Below are 19,476 nucleotides of genomic sequence, written 5' to 3' on the forward strand. Positions count from 1 at the left end.
GGGATTTGGTCATTAGTTTCCATCTGCCAAGAGCAATTGGATGGTAAGGAAAATGTGAGCAATACATGTGTGTTTTTTTTAAATAATGAAAGGTTCTAGAAAGCACAAAATGGGAGGTTCTGGGAGGTTTTTAGCCTTCAGGATCCCATTGTTTGGATGCTGTTTTCCTTCCTTGCAGAGTTCTTGCACTTCACAACTCTGCTTTGCAGTTTGAGTCATCCCACCATGGTCCAGATGTGTGCTTTTAAGTACAACTGGCAGTGAAGTTACACATACCTAACTAGATTGGTATGTTTGCTCGAGGGATTTTTGCACCTGTGTATGCTGGAAAGAATTTCTCTGAAATACCTGTACAGAGTCCACAAGCATGCTTTGGGCTGTGTTCATAAACTGCGGTGAAAACCAGCTGGTCTAAGTACACAAACATTTTACCTTCTTCATTTTAAGTATTTAGGTGACGGTCTGAAAGTGTTATACAACTGCACTCCTGGGACCAGAGAAGGAGGGAGAGAGGGATTGTAAATCATCTGTACTCAGGCCGGTGGGGGAAGTGTTACATCCTGGTTAGTTCCTGGTACCAACCTGTCCTTCTTATTAAAGAATGGGCTCGTGAGCCTCATTGCTGGAAAGCTGGATGGAGGACACAGGCAAGGAAACTATTTAGTGACAACTCTGATGTCTTGAGGTTGTCCTGAAGGCTTTTTTCTTTTCTCTCTCGCTTGAGCTACAAGATGGCAGGTGACTTGAAGGAACACCTTAGCAATGCTTTAGGTTTGGTGGAGGGCGAGTTGCTGAAACTTGCCACTTCCTTCATATTTCTGTTGCTATTTATGTGCTGGTTTGAAATGACAGGGTGCAGGCGTAGGGGAAGGGCTTGGTGAAAATTGTGCCAAGTCACTTGCCATTACAGTCATCTGTTTTAATAACAGTTGAAATGTCTGCTTCCTCACCTAGTCTTTTAGGTAATGTTTTTGGGTTGCTGTTAGACACTAGCTGCTCAGGTTGTGATTTTAGTCACTGTCGCTCTTGTGAAAACATTTGTAGCTGAACGCTCCGTGTTTTCCTTTGGGCTAGGTTTTTTAAATGACAGGTTTCTTGGAAGTCTGTTGATCTAAATAGATGGAGGCGTTTCCTTTCCAATGCTGAACTTCTGTAGCTGGAAGAAATAGCTATGCAACCTTTAGGGGGGAAAAAAAGGAAAATATATTTTGCTGCTTTAAATAAGCCAGCTTGAAACACTGTGCAACTCTTGACGGTTTGCATAGCCAGCCTGAGGTTCCAGGTATCGGTACTTTGGCATCAGGGCTTTGTGGCTTAATGCTGCGAGAGCCACAGGCCAGATACAGACACCCACCCTGTGTCTCTGGCTCTCTGTTCCTTACTGGAAAATACAAAAGTGTTTTTATGGATGAGTGATTTGGTTCTGAAGTGTAATTGAAAGCCATAGCTTGTTTTTATTGCTGTGTGGTGGAAACTCGTTTTCTCAGTATAGGGTCCAGCATTCATTTGCGAGGCTTGTAAGAAGTAGAATGCTATCGGGAAAGTTACGGTGCCTTTTCTGGTCTGTCCTTTAGTGGTAAAACAAAGTGATTAATCTGTCCTCCTTCCTTGAGGTCTGTGTTGGAAGCTGGGGGATTTCCTCCCCTATCACATCCCTCTTGAAGTTACGGCTTTGTTCTGGCCACGGTCTCCCTATTTCATGGGTACAGCTCGAGTTCCTTAAACAAGTTTCCATCCTGTGTCTCCACCCGCTTAAACTTCAAACACTTCATAAAGCTTTGGATCACTCTTAGCTTAAATATTTTCTTTTATTCTTGCATTTGTAAAGTAGGTCAGTCTTAAGTGTGACTTTTTTTCTATAAAATAGCTTTTTCCAGGAGTTCCGTGGTTGATGAGTAAAGGGTATAAAACTTCAGTGTTTGATCATGATATTAAAACTAGAATTGGTTTTTGAGTGAAATGCTATTCTGAATTTTGTAAAGAGAATGAATGATTACTTTGGGCCTCATTCCTTTTAATCACCTTCCTGGGTGAATTTATAAAAAGTGATTTTACCAGAGACAGAGGAACACTAGCCATCCAGGCAGTGTTTTGGTTATTAATAAAGGGACATGACTCCATAAGACTACGTTTTTCTCATAATTTTATAACAAACTTTTGCCTTTAGGTCAAACCAGAGTGCCTCCTGGGGAGATCTCTGTCCCTGGGCAGAAGAGGAGCGTTTGCTTTGCATTGAATTGCTCTCCTTTGAAAATGGTTTATCCTTTAGGGATGTTTCCAAGGTACCCCAGTACAAATGGGAGTTTTCATCCTATGTCAGACCTCTTGTATGTCTCAAAAGCATCTGCTGATTGCTTTGTGCTGGGCCTTGGATGCTTTGGGAGAGGACTTGAGCTTCTGAAGAAGACAGATTACCTTTTACGACTGCTGCTGTGCAGGAGGATAACGTACCACGAGCAGGGGTATCCAGAATGGGCCATTAGAGAAAATTCAGTTCTCTCGGGAGCTATGTAGTACTTCCAGAGTGTTTTGCTGCAACTACTGCATGTAACTTTGGGGCTGTGCTCTAGTTTGCCCATCCATTTCTTTAATGGAGAAGATACCAGCTTAAGCCTTCCAGGAGCTTCTTCCAAGCTGGTTACCTCTCCTGCTTTGATTTTTAATAAGTGCTGCTTTTTAGTCTGTGATGAAGAGGTTTCTTGGAGGTAGTCCAGCCTTCTTGCAGCAAATCCAAGTTTATGAAGGTAGGTTTAAATTCCTACCAATCAGTCTGTCATCCAGTTTTCTATTACGTAGCAGCCAATTAACCTGTAGCACTTCTTTATTCTTCCTGAAGAAAACAGGTTTCAAGGAATGTTCCCCTCCAAACATGACTTTCCTGGGTTTAGACAGTCTTCAGAAATCCCACTTCAGTGCGTTTTAGTTGCTGTGTGAGGAAAGGTGAAATCTAATGTAGTGATCAACGATATGTGTTTTCTCCCTGTGAAGGAGGAGTGGATTTCTGGAGTGATTATATATTGCTGAAGCACAGAGGAGGCTTTGGCTAATACATGTCCTGGCGTGCCTTGGATACATAACGGTTCAATCGCTGGCATTGTTGTTTGAGTCTCAAGATACTGGATCTGGCTGTGGCAAAGCAACTTTATTGAAATAGCATGTTGGTATTTAAAACAATATTAATACTATATTTGATTCATTAAACATACAAAGGCAAGTTAAAGCGTTTCCATGTGTGCACTGTTAGTTCTGGCGGGAGGTTGTTCAGATGGTTTTATGTGGTTTCAGACAACATTTTAGCACATTCTTAAAATACCCACAAAAGCCTTTATGTAAAATCTCATAAAGGTGAACCACATAAAAATTATTTTTTTCCTGTTTCATGTCATTAGGATCAAAGTACAGTAGGTAAGAATAAATTTCTAAAAACCTTGTTTCGGTCCCTCTCAATTAACGTTTCATGCTCATAGCAAGCTCATAAAGTGGGTAATGGGGAAACTGTCTGTACACACTGTAATATTCTCAGTGGCTGCCGGTTCATTTTGAGTGAATTCACTTATTCTAGATATGATTTAAAAAAAATTTTTTTTTTTAAGGAAACTTGGTCTGGAAATGGACAATAGCTTCTGCTCTCCGGCCTTTGGTTCACGCTGCCCTTTTGTCAAAGGAAGGGTCACTTAGACTGGAACTGAGGTTTGCTGCAGGACTGAAATTCCCATTAACTGCATTAACCAAAATCCATTTGTGAACTCCCCAGGGGATATAAAAAGGGTGTTTGTTGGTTTGTTAGGTTTAAGTTGCCTGCTGGAAGTCTGGCTTTAGCATGCCTGAGGAGCAAATGGCTTTCCTTTTTTAATGGTGTATTATCAGTGGCTTGACAAATGTCATAGGACAGTGCTTGTGTGTTGGTTACTTAAATGCCCTGCTAAGCTTGGTGGTAAATAGCAGCAGCCACCCATTAACAATAAAATGATGTGATGAGTTAATATGAAGTCATATACCCTCCTGGGGTCAGCATTGGTTTTGATACAGACTCGGATACCTACAATTAAAAAGAATTGGGGCTCTTTTGGTGTCTCTGCCTTCTTGAAACAACATACTGGACTGCTCTGTAAGTGCAGAGAAAATGTTGAAAGTTGGCCATGTTATTTGCATTAACTCCCCAATACCTCTCCTCCTGACTTGCAGAAAAGGATGGATTAGTGCTCTTGAATCTACAATACTTCAAGCTAATACATGAAGTCCAAAAATGCGCAGTAAATCAAATCTTAAATGCCGTTAACAACTGTCAGGCTTGTGTTTAGAAGGGAGGGGAGCATGAAGGTGGGAGGGTTCAACAAGTTTTTCATGTTGGTGATGAGTGATACTTTCCTTTCTCGCAGAAGAGGAGAAACATGCAGTCACTTGCAGGTCTGTGTGATCAGCTCGCTCGTGACAGTCAGAGGCAGGAAAATCGGATGGTTTAATCTGCCTGACTCTTTCCCAGTTCAGCTGCTGGGAACTGTCAGTCATAGCAGCTCCTCATGTCTCTGGATGATGAGCTTTTGCTGTCCTCCAGATAAAGAATTCTCAGGTGTTCTGTCTGCTTTATGTATGTACTTGCAGAATGGCAGTAGGTGCTCGGAAGAGAGTAGAAATATCTGACTACTAAAACATCTTGTCATTGATCTTCTGATTCAGCTGAAGTTGCCTCTCCTCCTTAGTTCTTCGCAGGAGATGGTGATTCTGTGCAGCATGAGTTCATGGCTGAGATCTGAGTTGTGTGCCATGAAAGAGTATTCCCTTCTGCTCGTTTCTCCTTATGGCTGTTTGGTAACTTGAGAATGGAAACAGTGGTAAAATGCTGTGGTTATAGTTTTGGTTTTCTAGAAGCCAAAATTGGTTCTAGTGGGTCTTTCTTCCTGCAGTGCTGGGTTGTTTACCATGACTTTGAAATGCATCTTTCATCTGGCAGCACTAGTGTTAAAAAGAAGGAGTCGGGTTCTGCGGATGCCGTTGTTTGCTAGTTTACTAAGAGTGTGCTTTTTACTACCAGAAACCTGAGAGTTAGCTAATCTAGCCTACTCTCTGTTGTGTAGCATATCTGAAGCTGGAATAATATGTAAGCCTCAACAGCATCCCTTCATTGTGAAGAACCTTGGTTTCAATTCAACTCTATTTGCAATAAATCAGTAAGTCGGCTTCAGACAAACTTTTGGGACAGCAGCATAGAGCTACTTACTTGCTCCCTTTTGTCTTAATTAGTGGACTTTGTTGTAAAGAACTTCCAGACTTTCCCAATAGCGAGAGAAAAGGAAGAAGAAAAAAAAAAAAAGACCAAACTGTAAAATAAAGCCTTACTCTCAGCCTACTTTGTAGCTTGTGCTTTTACCAGCTGTTATAGTTAATTGGAATCAGAGGAATTGTTTGCTCAAGTGCTGCAGAGATCTGTAGCCAGCTCTGTTTCTCACTAGACTTTTATTCTCCTTTAGAGAAATGTACATTTTTTTTGTAATTAAAGTCTCTGTATTATAAAATGATTTAAACTGCTGAGTTTCCAGGTATATAACTGGAGAGAGTGTGCCGTCTTAAAAGAAAAAAAAAAAAATCTTTACTAGGATATAGCGATTCTGCTTATTTAAGATTATTATTGATATTTGACTCTGGCTTGGATCCGGCTACTTTTAACATGCCTATTGGATTGCGTCCTGCAGGTATTTTGAAGGTGGAGTCTCCTCTGTCTACCTCTGGGATCTGGATCATGGTTTTGCCGGGGTGATCCTCATTAAGAAAGCTGGAGATGGATCAAAGAAGATTAAGGGATGCTGGGATTCCATCCACGTGGTGGAGGTTCAGGTACAGCCTCTGGGGCAGCTGATATTCCTAAGTGAAAACAAAACCCAGTTAATTCCAGACAATTAACGAGCACAGGTGTTCCACTGAACAATGCAATATTGTGTTGTGGGCTGTAAACTTCTTTCCCCTGTTAATTTTTGAAAATTCCCTGAAGCAATTTGGATAGAGATAAGTCAGGGCTGTAATCAAAAAGAATCCCAGAAGAATTGAAAGTATGTTCCTTTCCGTGCATGTGATCCTGAGATTATTTTTTTTTTAAACATAAAGGTCTACAGATAAATATCACTAATTAGGTAATAAAAATAAGGTAATAGGAGGCTGAATTGCTCTAAACAGATTTGCTTTGGAAACTTAGGGGAATGTGCACACTTCCAATTGTTCTGAAGAAACAGACTGTGCTATGAGAGTGGAGTTATGCATATCTGGCCTGTTGCCCTGGGGTCTTTGGGGCCAGCCACCACTTAGTTTTTGAAAGGATTTTAACCTTTTGTCTCTATCCTTTTTGTCATTCTTCCACTTCTAGGAGAAATCCAGTGGTCGTACCGCTCATTACAAGCTGACCTCCACAGTGATGCTCTGGCTGCAGACTAATAAAACTGGTTCTGGTACCATGAACCTTGGAGGGAGCCTTACCAGACAGGTACGTCTGTATATTGGCACGAGCGTACGCTGCAGACCCGAGGCATGCCTTTCCTTATTTATATACTCAGTAGCCCCAGTCAGGAACAAAAAGTTGATTTTGTGAGGTGTTGTATAAACATCAACTCTCCTGCTGCGCATGCAGCCCAGTGAAACAGTTAATGCGTAAGTGTGTAATTACCAGGAAGCCCCTTGAACTTTGCTTGATGGCAGTGTAGCTTTCAATTAAAAATATAAAGCATTCAGTAGGAGTTTAGACTTGCTGTTAAGTCTTGGTTTTTCTTCTGGTATTCCTAAATTTTTATACTTCCATATATGTTACCCAGCCAGATATTTTTATCTGTAAGATTTCCTGACTTTCTTACTGGAAGATTCCAATAGGATGATAAAAAATACAAGATGACCTCTTTTGTTTTGTGCCTCTCTTAAAAGCCAGCTAGGCCACCATGAATGAACCTGTATTTTGCCTTAAGAACAGAAAAATCTTATAAAGATATCAGTTATCTTTTAGTATCCTTCTTCCCTTCTTTAGTGTTTTCCACCTACAGTACCAGCACACAGATTTTAAAAAAAATCTCTTAAAAACCAAAACAACAACAACAAAAAACCAAAACAATAACAACAAAAACATCAAACCCAACTTCTAAATACTTGGGGGGTTTGTGCCAGTGTTAATTACTTTGGCTTCCTTCTGAGAGGGGTGTTTTCCACACGTGCCAGACTGTTGACTCTTCAGGCAGCGCTGCTGTCTTAGTCTCTGACAGGCAGAATCTGCTGGACGTGGCTTCACTGGTGAAGGTGCTTCTGCCCCAGCCACCTGCCAAAGGTCGCCGTATCCCTCCTTCATGCTGCTGCTGAATTGCGGTTGCTTAAGATCTGGACTGTGGAAATCAGTGACTCGAGCAGGGTAATAAACTCTGGAGGACAGGAGGCATATTGTATGGTCGTGAGTGACTAGAGAGACAGGCAGTAGCTAAAAGTCCTTTATGAGACTTCCCAGGACAGACTGTTGCTTTCGATACAAAGGACAATGCAGACTCTGTTAAACAGTTCATGTTTTTGTACAGGTTTGAGCCAGGCAAAGGAAAGAAGGGTCTGTGATTGCAGAGAAGAACTGAAATTGTGTTAGTATTGCAGTCGCAGAGGCTTGCCCTAGTCCTGGGTGATTTTTCTTTCCATGTTGTTGATTTACAGAAGAAGCTGGTGGAAAAGCAGGGGGGAAAAAAGGCATCTGGAGGCAGTTTTGAGCATTGCGTACTCTTTTAAAATGTTTGCAGTAATTACACCCGAGTTATGGTGACCCGGACAAATATTTAATCACAGGCCTTCCTAATACTTTAAATCATAGCTGTGAAGTGGAGGCCAAGGACTTGACTCTGGCCGTGGCCTTATGGTGCGCGAGAGCTGTGCCAAGGAAAACGAGAGTCTGTTGAGAATGGGTGTCCTCAGTACACCTTGGCCTGAACTGCTAGGCCTTGTTTAGTTTGACTTTCACTCTCTAAGCTTTAGTGGGGAGATTCATGCTTCTGTCATCATTTTAACAGCAGATCATTTAACTCATATGTGGTGCATTAAAGCCGGGGCCTGCTTCCAATGTAAGTAACCATAAAAAAGCCACTGGGGTAATGATGCACTGCTTCTGCACAAACAATGGAAACTTGAGTTTCAGAATTTAGCTTTGGGCCGGAGATTTTCTGTTTGCAGATGCCATAGCAGGCTTAATGGGACAGCCGTCGTCAGAAACCATGGCAGAAAACGAAAATCTTCATGCTGCCTTGAGGTATGCTGTGTGAGGAGGAGCTGTTTGTCCTGAGCCATTTATTTAGCTGTAGCTGGACTAAACTCCAGGGTGCAAAGTTTTTACTTTGCTGTAAATCCAGTTTGCTACATCACCTAAGGACAGCAGGTTTTATTTTTACTTTTTAGTAGGCTTTTTGTACAGTCTGCAGCAAACTTAGGCACCAAAAGTAGGTTTTAGTTATATCTCGAATGGTACGTTACAGTTTTACCTTGATGATATCAGTATCTGATGTCCTAACCATAATTTTGAAATATTTTGTCCATGGTAAATTGTACATGGTTTGGGTCAACTCAACATTTAAGCTACTTCAACCACCTTTGATCCTAAAATGCGAATAGCAGATGTCCTTGTGTTTCGGTGGAAGCTTTTGAAGTGTTCACAAGCTTTGTAATATCCTGGCTTATAAACTGATGGCAGAGAGAACCCTTCAGTGCTTTGAAAGGGAAGTCTGTTGAGAGCCATTACTTTGAAACCAGTTTCGCCTTGTAGCTGCAAATCGGGTATTTTTCGAGTGATGACTGGAATGATTAACTCGGTGGCCAGGAGCAGGCGCAAAGGAACAGCTAATGTAATGCCTCCTAATTCACCACCTCTGGCAGCAATGAGGAGCTGGGCATGTCTTGCATTGAACTGCTATGGGGAGCATTTGCAACTTCATATGGAAACACTTGCTCAGTAATTCCCCTTCCTAACGTCTACAGATCGCAAGTAATCAAGCAATCCTATTTGTTCTTCCGTGAATGGACAACATGGTAGCATGGTGGAGCCAAACTTGGATCTAGAAGTGAAAGTCTAGAAATAGCTGTCCTCTGCTGTCATTTCCTGTTGGTGAAATATTTTGCCCTGCATGAGGCGCCAACATGGGGTTTTTTTGTTGCCTTTGTCAAGACTATTTGGAAAAACTTGCCTTTTCATTTCTTGAATATCCCCAGACTCTTGTTCCTACAGGGCTCCCACTTAGGCTATTCCTAAATGTTGCACTGAATTTCTAAGAATAATTAATTTTTTCTCTCTCCCCAAGACACCATGTATTTGAGTATTCTTACACCTGGCTTGGGGCCACGTGATGTGACGTTCTGGGTAATATTAGTTAGAGGTCATGTCCCTATCCTGTGTCTGCTTTAGTGTCACACGCTGAGGGTTGGCGTACCTCTTCCAGTTCATTGAACTGCTACTTTGCAGTGGTTTTCCAATGCCGTTTTTCATGTGCTCCAGGAGGAGTTGTCTCTGTCTTTGTTTATACGGGGAAAGTAACTGTGCAAGCATTTTACATTTGTTAGCAGACAGAGAAAGGAAAGAGAGGGAGAGACATGGTAGAGGGAGAACTTGACCAGTTTCGGGAAGTTGAAAATCTCCTTCGTGTACCTTTTAATTTACTTTACCTGGTGGTTTTCAGAATGAGAAAGTCAGGCTTTTTCTTTATCAGTTCAGTTATGGAGGTTGCTTTTTAAGAGCTGGAGTATAGACTAATTCAAATGAAATGGCATGTGACGTGTTCTGAATGGAGCTTTGGGTTTTGGGTTTGTTTAAAACGTAGGCTTTCAGATTCTGTCCTGAAGCAATAGAGAAATGTGTGGGTATACCCACACAAGTGTAGAGCACAGAAACAGACATGTAGTGATATACATTTCTTTACATAATTTACGTATATGCATAATTGATTTTTATATATGCGTGTATCAACTTTTATCTTGAGAGGATGAGAGAAATTCTTAGCCAGCTCTGTGCACGTAGGATCCATGGATCATCATTTTGGTCTTAAAACCTAAGGAGAATTAAAACTGAAGCGGCACCTTCACATTGGACACTTCGTTAGAACCGTGTCAAAGCAGTCCCTTCGTATGGAAGAACACTTGTCTTTTTGCCTAGTGAGGATTTTGTTCTAATCTTTAGCAATATACGTTGTTGTTATACATAAATACTGACACCATGTGTGTAGCCATCTGTTTTGACTCCAAAGGACGTTATAGAATAACTTTTTGGTGGAACTGGAAGGAGGAAGCTGATTTTTTTTTTTTCTTCCCCCATTTTTTCCCTTGCTGTGGTCCTCCCCCCAAAAGGCACACAATATCAGATAGAAAACTTCTATTTTTACAATTTTCTAAACAAGGGTGCTCTTCCAGACAGTCTGTTCTGGGGACAAGCCTGGATGCAAGTCAAGAGAGCTCAGAGCTGAAGCACTGCAGGCCAGGATGGAGGAAGTAACTCCCAGCTCGTGTCCGACCCTGGCAGGCTTCAGTCGGTGCAAGGGCTGAGGCTGGAGTTCCGATAGGGAAAGAGTGATTGGCGTGTTACATGCTGTCTGCCTCGACGAGGGGCCGCGGATTGAAGTGCTGTACACCCGAGAGGAAAGGACAGGACACGTTACCTTCAATTTACAACAAAGGGAGCAATGCTTGCAGGGAAATGAAAAATGCCAGCAGCTTTTCAATTACCTTGCACGTTCTCCAATGTCTGCAGGTAACTCCCACCCCCCTCCTGATTCAAGCCAGATGCTTGGCAGATGATTTTCTCTCTGACAAACGTTGAGGTCCCGTCCTCTTTGTGTACATTGGAATTACTTGTGTCGTTTGCCATGGCACTGTATTGCTTTGGCTGAATTTTGAGGTTTCATTAGGCTGCACTTTTATTTAAGGTAAGAGCAGCTGTATGATCCTGTTTCATTTTATGCAAAGTAGATGTAGCCTTCCCGTTTTCTGGCAAGTAGTCAAAACTGCACTTTGGGCAGATTTCTGGAGCCCCCTTCTTAAAAGCAAGACTAACAGGTGCCTTTCTGAGATAACGCTGCGCACAAAGAATCCGTGTGTGCTTCCTAAGCCAGGATGAACATTGTGAGGAAGCGCAACTTTGCTGAGAAAGAAGTTGGCTCAAAACCTATCGTTTATTTACATACGGAGGTGTGGGAAGGGGAGGACAGAGAGTTGGAGGGGAAGCGAAGCCTGGGATTTCAGATTAAAGCAGCACAGATGTGTGTTGATTTTCATACTTGAAATACTCTTAAAGCGAAGGTGGAACATCTTGCAGAGCTGGATGAAGGCTGGTCTGTTGCAAACTGAGCTCTGCCTGCGTTCAGGAAGATGTGTCCTGTGATATATTGTTGCTCAATAAAACACCCAGCAGAGACGTTCTGCCATTTATCATAATAGGTAAATCCTCCGAGGCTTGTGCTCTGCAATTAGGAGAGTCATATATTTTCATGAAGTTGAGCTTTCATGTAAAGGCCTATCCCACCGACTTCCAGATGTGGTAGCGTTAAGTGGGGTGTTGGGGAGTGTTTTTCCACCAGACGGATCTTCAAGTTGTAGCTGTCACGATCCTTAAGCTCCCCCGCAGCTGTTGTCCGGTTTCCTGGAGGCACTGTCTCTTTAACTGCTAACTGAGGAGTATTTTGGGGTGCTGAGCAGTAATTGCCTGGGAAATTATTTCTGCTTCCCTTGAACACACGGATTTTACAGTGGTTCGGTTATGCAGTAGCTGGTTTAGAAAAAGAGAGTAGAAGAGTTGGGCACGTATGGACTAGTGGCGTATAGAGCTGATGTAGCATCCCCAGGTTTGCTCATGGTGTTGAATATACAGTTTGCTAAAGGATATGGGATATTTTTGGTTACACTGGTTAGAGTAAATATGCATGAAGGCTGTGAAAGGATGAGGTAAGTTCTCGGCTGATTTCTGCAAAGCTGCAAGCTCCGCAGAGCTCTCAACCTTCATTTATCTAGTTACAGTTGGAAATAGGCGATGGAGAGAGAGGCCAAAGTTTGCCTAGCAGATATCCAAATAATTCCACAGATTTTCCACCTGGAGACTTTCGTATGCCCACTGCCTGTGGCTTGTGAGCCTTTGGCTCACATTGGTCTGTTTGTGTTTCATTAAAGAGATTTTCACGTCGCTCTGTAGCCAGAGCAGCTGTGGATGTTGTCGTCAGTTGTTCAGAGCAAAATGGTGGATGAGTTTCCTTCTTATCTTTCTAGTATTTTTAGATGCTTTCATGATGAACTGAAGTGTTTATCTGACTTAAATTTCTCTCTTTGTATTAACTCTTCCTCCAAATAACATTTAGAGAAAGCCCAAACAGCCGCTTATTCCATGCAGGAAACATCCCAAGTGACCAGCCAGCCATCGAGAGCTTAATATACCCAGAAGAGTGAGTTCCCCTCTGAGTCAGACTTGCAGCAGATGGCTGGGGAAATGAGGCAAGGAAGCCAAGCAGCGTATCTCTCCAACAGGAGAGGAGCGACTGAGCCATGTAGATTGGACTTGGCTCATTCTGGAGCGTTCGGTTTTTGGCTGAGCTCAACAGCAGATGGGGAGTGACAGTGGGAAGATGAGCTGCTTGTTAACATCAACTTACAGAATGGAATTTCCCCTCAAAGCAAATTAACCCCTTTATTTAAGCAGCTATAGGCTCTCTGCTTAGGTCCGTGCAGTAACAGCCACCGGAAGGAACCTTTAAAAATCCCAACAACCCTGTTGTTTGTATAACATGGCTGCTTACTGACTCTGAACTCCATTAAAACAGCCTCTCGTAACATCTGGGCTTCTATAGCATATAAAAATGTTTTCCTTCTGGCAGCAGCTTTTATGGAGATGTAATAATATACGTTTTGCAAAAAAATAATTCTATTTTCAGATTCTGCTTCTTACCAATGAGCTCGGCCTGTCCAGGTGTGGAGGAGATGCAGCCAGGGAGCCTCTGGAAGTAAATGACCCACTGCCAGCTCCCCGGCTGCCCCAGCCTTGGTCAATTTGCTGACAGCTCCCAAACTCACCGTAACATGTATATGTGTGTTTGCATAGTTCAGATTTATATTCTCCCTCTACTGCAACTGGATCCGTTCTCCAGGCAGCATGTCTCCATTACATGTAAACAATCTGACTGCAATCTAAAGGCAAAATTAAACGTCCTCGTTCTTTCTCTCCCCCTCTTCTAGGTTATCTTTTGCCTTCAGGGTTCCAACTAAATTACATGCTTCCCCAAGCCTGTTAGAGACTTGGCTTATTAGGAGAAACCTGTAGCTGGCCCAGATTTTTAAACTCTACCCTGAGGCAGGGATATGAACAGATGGATAAGAGAATTCAGTGGGATTAGTAAAACCCTTTGAAGACTGTTCTTCCCACTACATTTTTCTCCCAGTTTTGTTTTCGTGCCATCTCAGCACATCTTTTATCAGTTGAGGTTCCTGGGACTGTTCATTGTTCAACAGCTTGTCTGCATCTAGCCAGAATTTTCATCTCAAGAACTGGGGAAGATGGTTTTTTCCCTACCACAGGTCATGGATGCTCAGCCACGGCCTCCAGATGAACATTTTAGGGGCAAAGTCACATGAAATAAAGCAAGTCTTGTTCTGCGGTACCAGCTCCCAAGTTTTCATCTTAGTGATGAAAAATCTCACCTAGTTCAGGTACCTGTCTCCTGTTCTGGTATCACACTAGGAACATGGTACCATTATACACTTAAGCTGACCCAACTCCGAATTTCTACTGCAAAAGGCAGTCTCCTCCTTTCCCCCCACACTTACCGCTTTGTAATTCCTTCCTCCTAACAGTCAGGTAAATGTTGGGTCAGCTTTTTGGTCTAAAAAGAAAAAAGAACTACAAACTCTCAGATTTCTCTTTCCATGTTATTGCAGTAGATCAAATCATCACCAGTTTTACAGGTAGTTGGTTTTGTATTCTCTGCACCTTCCCTCTCTGCTGGAAGGTAAGTAATGCCTAAGGTGTCTTTTGCCAGGAAGATCCTGAAAATGGAGAATGTGCCCCATGTGTGGTCGGAAGTAGCTGTTTAAGATGAAGATTAAAAGAAACAGCTGTCTTTGCAGGGATAGTTCACAGCTGTTAAACTGACACCACCGTCCTTGCGTGCATCTCATCAACAACAACCTTGTTTTCATATCCACACGCCGTGCTGCTTGCCGCGTTACGTGTTTGCTACTGTAGATCTCCTGCAGCCCCTTAGTAGGTAGGGAATGATGATTTTGTAGTGCCTGTCTACACCACGGATCTGCAGCAGGGTTTTATTTTGATTCATGGTTTTTATTACACTGTGTGTCTGTTATCAACATGTGAGCCTTTGTCTAGTCCTGGGAATTTCTCAGTACGTTACTAGTCTGCTTGCATATTGAAAGAATAGTTGCTCTAGGATTTTGAGACCCGCTTCTTCCATCCCCTCTTGTGATAAGGAAAGCTGTCATGCGTCTGCCATCTAATTCCCATGTTACCAATGGACCTGTGTCTTTCCTTTCTAGATGGAGAAAGATGAGACTGTGAGCGACTCCTCTCCACACATAGCCAATATCGGACGCTTGGTAGAGGTAAGGGCTGGGAAGCCAGCACAGCTTGAGCCTGCAGCAGGTTCTCTTACGTGTTTGGTCCCACATTTAAGAATTTTGTTGCACGCTTGATTTTGTCTTTACAAAGAAGTTGAACTTATTCCTGCTGTATCAAGTCTAATCGTGCTACTGTTGCTCAGTGTTTGGCTCAGTACTCCTCCCATTGTGTCTTCCAACAGTTTCTGGATATAAAAACACCAATCTGTGCTTTGTCTCCTGCTCATTACAGCAATAAACCTTCCTGGAACACACGTGGTCCTGCCCGCAGAGCTAGTTAACGATTTCCTACCCCCTTGCCACTGTAGTCACTTTGGGGCAGAATTATTTAAAGTCGGGTTGTGTTATACAGAACTGTGCCTTTACCTGAAAGCTCCGTGTGTATCAAGCGCTTATGAAATCCATTGGAATTGGTTTTAGTGTTTGATTTTATGGCAGCTGTCAGTCGTGTATGCTCAGCATGCCGAGTGAAGGGTGAGGTTGCGTTAGCCGCTCAGAAGGGCTTTGGTGCAATGCTGTTGCTGTTTCATTGTACTGTCCTGTATGAAGGTGCTCTTGATTTCCTTGATCTTCATAGCCGCTTTGGCAAGGGAGGAGGAAATTCTCAACTCAAATAGACTATAATGTGCTTTTTAAAGGAACTGGGAAATGAAAAGAAGGCAGGTTCTTCTTTTTTGATCCCTTTCCTAAGTTTCTGGCTCGACTAAAAGCGACCTAATGAAAAAATGCTGCTTATTTACACGGTCTTTTTCTCCAAACTGCTTGCTATGCAGTTTGAATGAACGAGTCGCCAGCTCAAAAAATGCAAAGTAACCCTTAAGCACAAAACTATTGACCGGTTGGTTACGCTAAATGACTGACTTGCCGCTTACAGTCCGTTCAGTGCCAGGAAATTACAGAGTAAGGTTGGGGTGAAACGCATTTTCCTTTCCTGCAGCGGAATGCAGAAAAATTGATCGCTGGACAGAAACCGCCCTCTTGTGGTGCAGAAAGACATCTCGCAGCCTAGAGCTGGGAGGCGAGGACAGGAATAGAGCTAAGCCTTTATTTCTTTGATAAGAGCAGAGAGATAGGGTCATATTGTCTTCTGTGATAATTTAAATAGTAGGAGTAGGTTGGGTTGAACCTGCCTGGCAAGTGTCGTGCATCAGGGTGAACACCGAAGATGCACAGAAGAGTGGAAGTGCACCCTTCCTGCAAACAGCCGACGCCACTAAAGATCCGGTTTCTTCCTTTTTATTTTCCAGGACATGGAAAACAAAATCAGAAGTACACTGAATGAGATTTATTTTGGAAAAACAAAGGACATCGTTAATGGGCTGAGGTAAGGGGCTCTCCAGCTGGCTCTTGGACCCTTCGCTTCCCTGCATTCCCCTGCAGTGCCTGTGGTACCGTCCCCAGCCGAGCATTGCTCTGCTTTGGTTTGCTGGAATTCCCCTTTCCTACCCAAAGTCTTTTCAGGTCTATAATTGTTCACCTTACTGTGCTTTGGAAACGTTATTTGTTGCGTGGAGTTTAGGGAACAAGACTTCTGCCTTGTAACTATAGAAATCTGAAGCAATGTTGTAATCCCCTGTTCCCTCGACAGGAAGAAAATAGCCCAATTAGGACCACTTGAGTTTCAGAATTACTTTTAGTTATGAGTTTTTATTCTTCACAGTCCTGAAAGTTGTACTTAAATTCTGACTTTCTGCTACTCTGAAAAGCAGTCGATTGGTCCCAGAATTAAGTCATGACACTAATGGTTTGCGGTATTTAGACTTTGTTTTAAATTCTGTCTTTCTTTCAACACCGCTGGTCAAAATACAGTGTACTAGAACAGGTTAAGTGGGCAAACCCCTGTGCCTTTCTTTAGGGAAACTGTTCTGAACTTTCCAACCCCTGCTCACTTCTGGACGTGGAAACCCCAAGCTGGTAGTTCTCGTGCTCGTAGAGGAAGGGACGGAACTGTGATGCCGAACCATTTCATGTTAAGCTGCAGATAGACCTCCTAGCACGGTGTGCGAATGTCGAATAAACAAATGGCACAAACAAGTCTACTGCTGTTCTCTCACGCACTGAAATGCGAAAGAAAATAGAATAATGGTGCTAATTAAATATTTGTGCTGCCTTCTTAACAGCGTGGGCAGGGGGAGTCGACAGTATCTGAGAAAGCAGCTGTTTGGGTTTTATTTTTTTTCCAAACCCCAGCTTTCATAACAGGCCTCTGTTTTCATTTGTGGTGTGCAGGGGTTTAGCCAGGAAGCATTTATTAACATTAAAAGGAAATATGTAATACAGTCTTTTACCTTGTGAACATTGCCTTAAGCTGTTGTAATTGAATCTCTTTCCTATGTCTCCCCATTGCTCAGTTTTGAGTCATGGTACTTTGCGCATCGGTGAGATGATCTGCTCAGAACTGGTAACATACACAGCACCTGGCTTTGGCTTTTCCTCCGGCCTTTTTCCTGTACCTTCTAACCTGTGTATTTACACGTATTCTTCCTGAGCGTGTTCCTGGTGGTTTCCAGAATACCAGCTCTGTGTTACTGAGTTCTTCTGACTGTTCTTTTCCCTGTTTACTTCCCTCGTTTCTAAACTGCTCTCTGTAGATCTATTGATGCTATCCCCGACAACCAAAAGTATAAGCAGTTGCAGAGGGAGCTTTCTCAAGTGTTGACCCAGCGCCAGATCTACATCCAGCCTGATAACTAAACCAATCCAGGTACCCCCTGCCTGTGAGGTGTGACAACCAGCACTAAACCAGGACTCACCCAGCCAAGACCTCTGCATGATAACTGAGACCAGAACTAACCCCTAACTCCCGCAGACTGATAAACGACATCTGATCCGTGTTTCACCCAAGGGTTATTTCTTAATACGGCCAACTAAACACTGTTTTAATTTTAAATGTTACTCCACTCCTGCCCCCATTTGAAGTGTCACGCTCTGAAACGCGGCAGGACTTACCACTTTGCACTCTAGCTTGGGAGCAAGAAGGGAGCACGTGGTCACGTACCCAAAGTGGTGTTAGCTTGGACTGATTTGATCCAGAAGCCCTGGGACTCTGTCCCTGGTGCACCAGCAGTGTTTTACAGCTGTGGTACACCACTTCAGTGGAGAAACTCCCTGTAATCTTAGCATCCTCCCTGCAGAAAGGAATGAAATCTTGGAAGTCTCACAGTTTTGGAAAAAAAAAAAAAAAAGAAAAGAAAAAAGACTGTTACTTCCTGTGACTTCTGAGTAAACGTGAGCTCACCCGACACGCACACCCCCCCTTTGCCTGCTGTATCTTGAACTTCCTTGGAGCTTGGACTCCAGTCCTGCTCAAGCTCTACTGAAACACTTGTAGCCTCCACTTGCTTGTGCTCTGCACAGCCTCTGAAGGGGTTTGTTCGTCCACTCTCCTTTGCTCTGGAGCTCTCAATGTCTAGGACGCACGGCAGCGACTAACCCTGAGCCAGTTTAACCTTCCACTCCAATTCGTAATGAGTTACAGATGTTGCCTTAAACACGTTAAGCTGACGAAGGGAAAAAGGCACTGTTTGTTGATAATGGCTGAGAACCACTTCTTTAGCCTGTGACAAATGCAAATATAAAATGTATATATTTTTATTAAAGCAGCAGAAGTCTCCAGAGACAAGAGAATGGAAATACTGTTATAAAAATGGTAGGAAAGTAACTGACACAAAGAGCAGTCCTGTTTACAGGAGACAGCATCCAGGCAAAATAAGGTAGCTCTGAGTACTGAAAAGGGCGTGAAATGCGGTTTATGTGGGGAGAAATCCCACCAAACTGGATCCTAACCACTTCTCTGTGTTAGCAGCTCCTGCAAAGTCTAGTATTATTCTACCAATGATCATATTTAAGAGGATTTTATGAAAACTTTTCGTACCATTGAAAACGGCAGCTCCTCCGCAGCTGCCTTAGAGGGCAGCGAGACGAGACGAGAAGTAGCTGCCTTTCTATAACCAAACTTGTAGCGAGAGGGCACCCCTGCGATAGCCTCGCTGACAGTATCTCTGTTCTTCTTTGGCTGCTTTTATTTGCTAACTACTGTAGGTAAGCTCCAAACTGGGAAAGCAAATTCGAGAACAGAAACTCTGGCCGCTTTTCCCACTGGTGGATACGCTGGAGGGAGGTTTTGACGCGGCTGCTCGGCCCTGGGTGAACAGTCTGCAGAAAGGTTCAGGAGCTCCCCCAGCCCGGCCCTTTCCACGTTTCGTGGGTAGAGGCTGGGTTTTCTCTGCCTTCCCGTCACGGCCATCTGGCGAGCGAGAGCGCTAACGCCCCTCGCCGGTGGTACGCCGGGGTTTTCCAGTCTGTCACGTTAAAAAATTGGGAATCTCCCTCCAGCACCTGGAGGCTGAGCGGAACTTCGGGGGAAGCGTGTCTCTTGGTGCCATCCTTGCTGGAGTGACTTTTCCTTTGATATACTCGCTGAGGTGTTCACTTTGCCTTCTGCTTCCCGTATTAAAACAGGCAAGCTGAGTTTTGTTTCCTCTAAGCCTGGGTTGAGGTGCTTCTCCTTCCTATTGACTCACATGCCCGAAGAACTGTTACACGCGCCTTCTCTCAAAGGCACCGCCTCTGACTCGCGTTTCCTTCTTCCCCACAGGTCTGTGCAGACTTTTGCAGACAAATCAAAACAAGAAGCTCTTAAAAACGACCTGGTGGAGGCTTTGAAGAGAAAGCAGCAAAGTTAAAATACTCTTCATGCTAACAAGACATGCCATGCACTCGTTAGATTCCTTTCTTAGAAAACTCATCCCCCCCTTGCCCTTTTCTGTTACGTCACGTCACGATTTGCATTCAGTACTACCCATGCAACGCCATCTTCTCCCCATGAATAAAGCTGTACAAACTTTTTCAGTCTCTGAGGCCTACTTTGCACCACATTTT

At 43.3% G+C, this 19,476-nt stretch overlaps 1 protein-coding gene across 3 annotated transcripts in view; it reads left to right on the top strand.

Annotated features, from left to right (window-relative positions):
• CAPZB (capping actin protein of muscle Z-line subunit beta) overlaps positions 1–19,442 on the top strand; it is a 60,481-nt gene extending 41,039 nt beyond the window's left edge. For 2 of the 3 annotated variants that reach the window (XM_064470394.1, XM_009504191.2), the window contains 6 exons: positions 5,691–5,832; positions 6,356–6,472; positions 14,515–14,580; positions 15,843–15,919; positions 17,187–17,299; positions 19,193–19,442. In XM_064470394.1, the coding sequence (XP_064326464.1) occupies positions 5,691–5,832; positions 6,356–6,472; positions 14,515–14,580; positions 15,843–15,919; positions 17,187–17,289 (505 nt within the window). In that variant the 3' untranslated portion in view covers positions 17,290–17,299; positions 19,193–19,442. The remainder of the gene's footprint in view (positions 1–5,690; positions 5,833–6,355; positions 6,473–14,514; positions 14,581–15,842; positions 15,920–17,186; positions 17,300–19,192) is intronic. The other variant, XM_064470396.1, reaches the window with a different exon arrangement.
• The last annotated feature ends 34 nt before the right edge of the window (positions 19,443–19,476 follow it).

The sequence above is a fragment of the Phalacrocorax carbo genome, chromosome 20 (genome assembly GCF_963921805.1).
Source record: "Phalacrocorax carbo chromosome 20, bPhaCar2.1, whole genome shotgun sequence".
NCBI classification, from domain to species: Eukaryota; Metazoa; Chordata; class Aves; order Suliformes; family Phalacrocoracidae; genus Phalacrocorax; species Phalacrocorax carbo.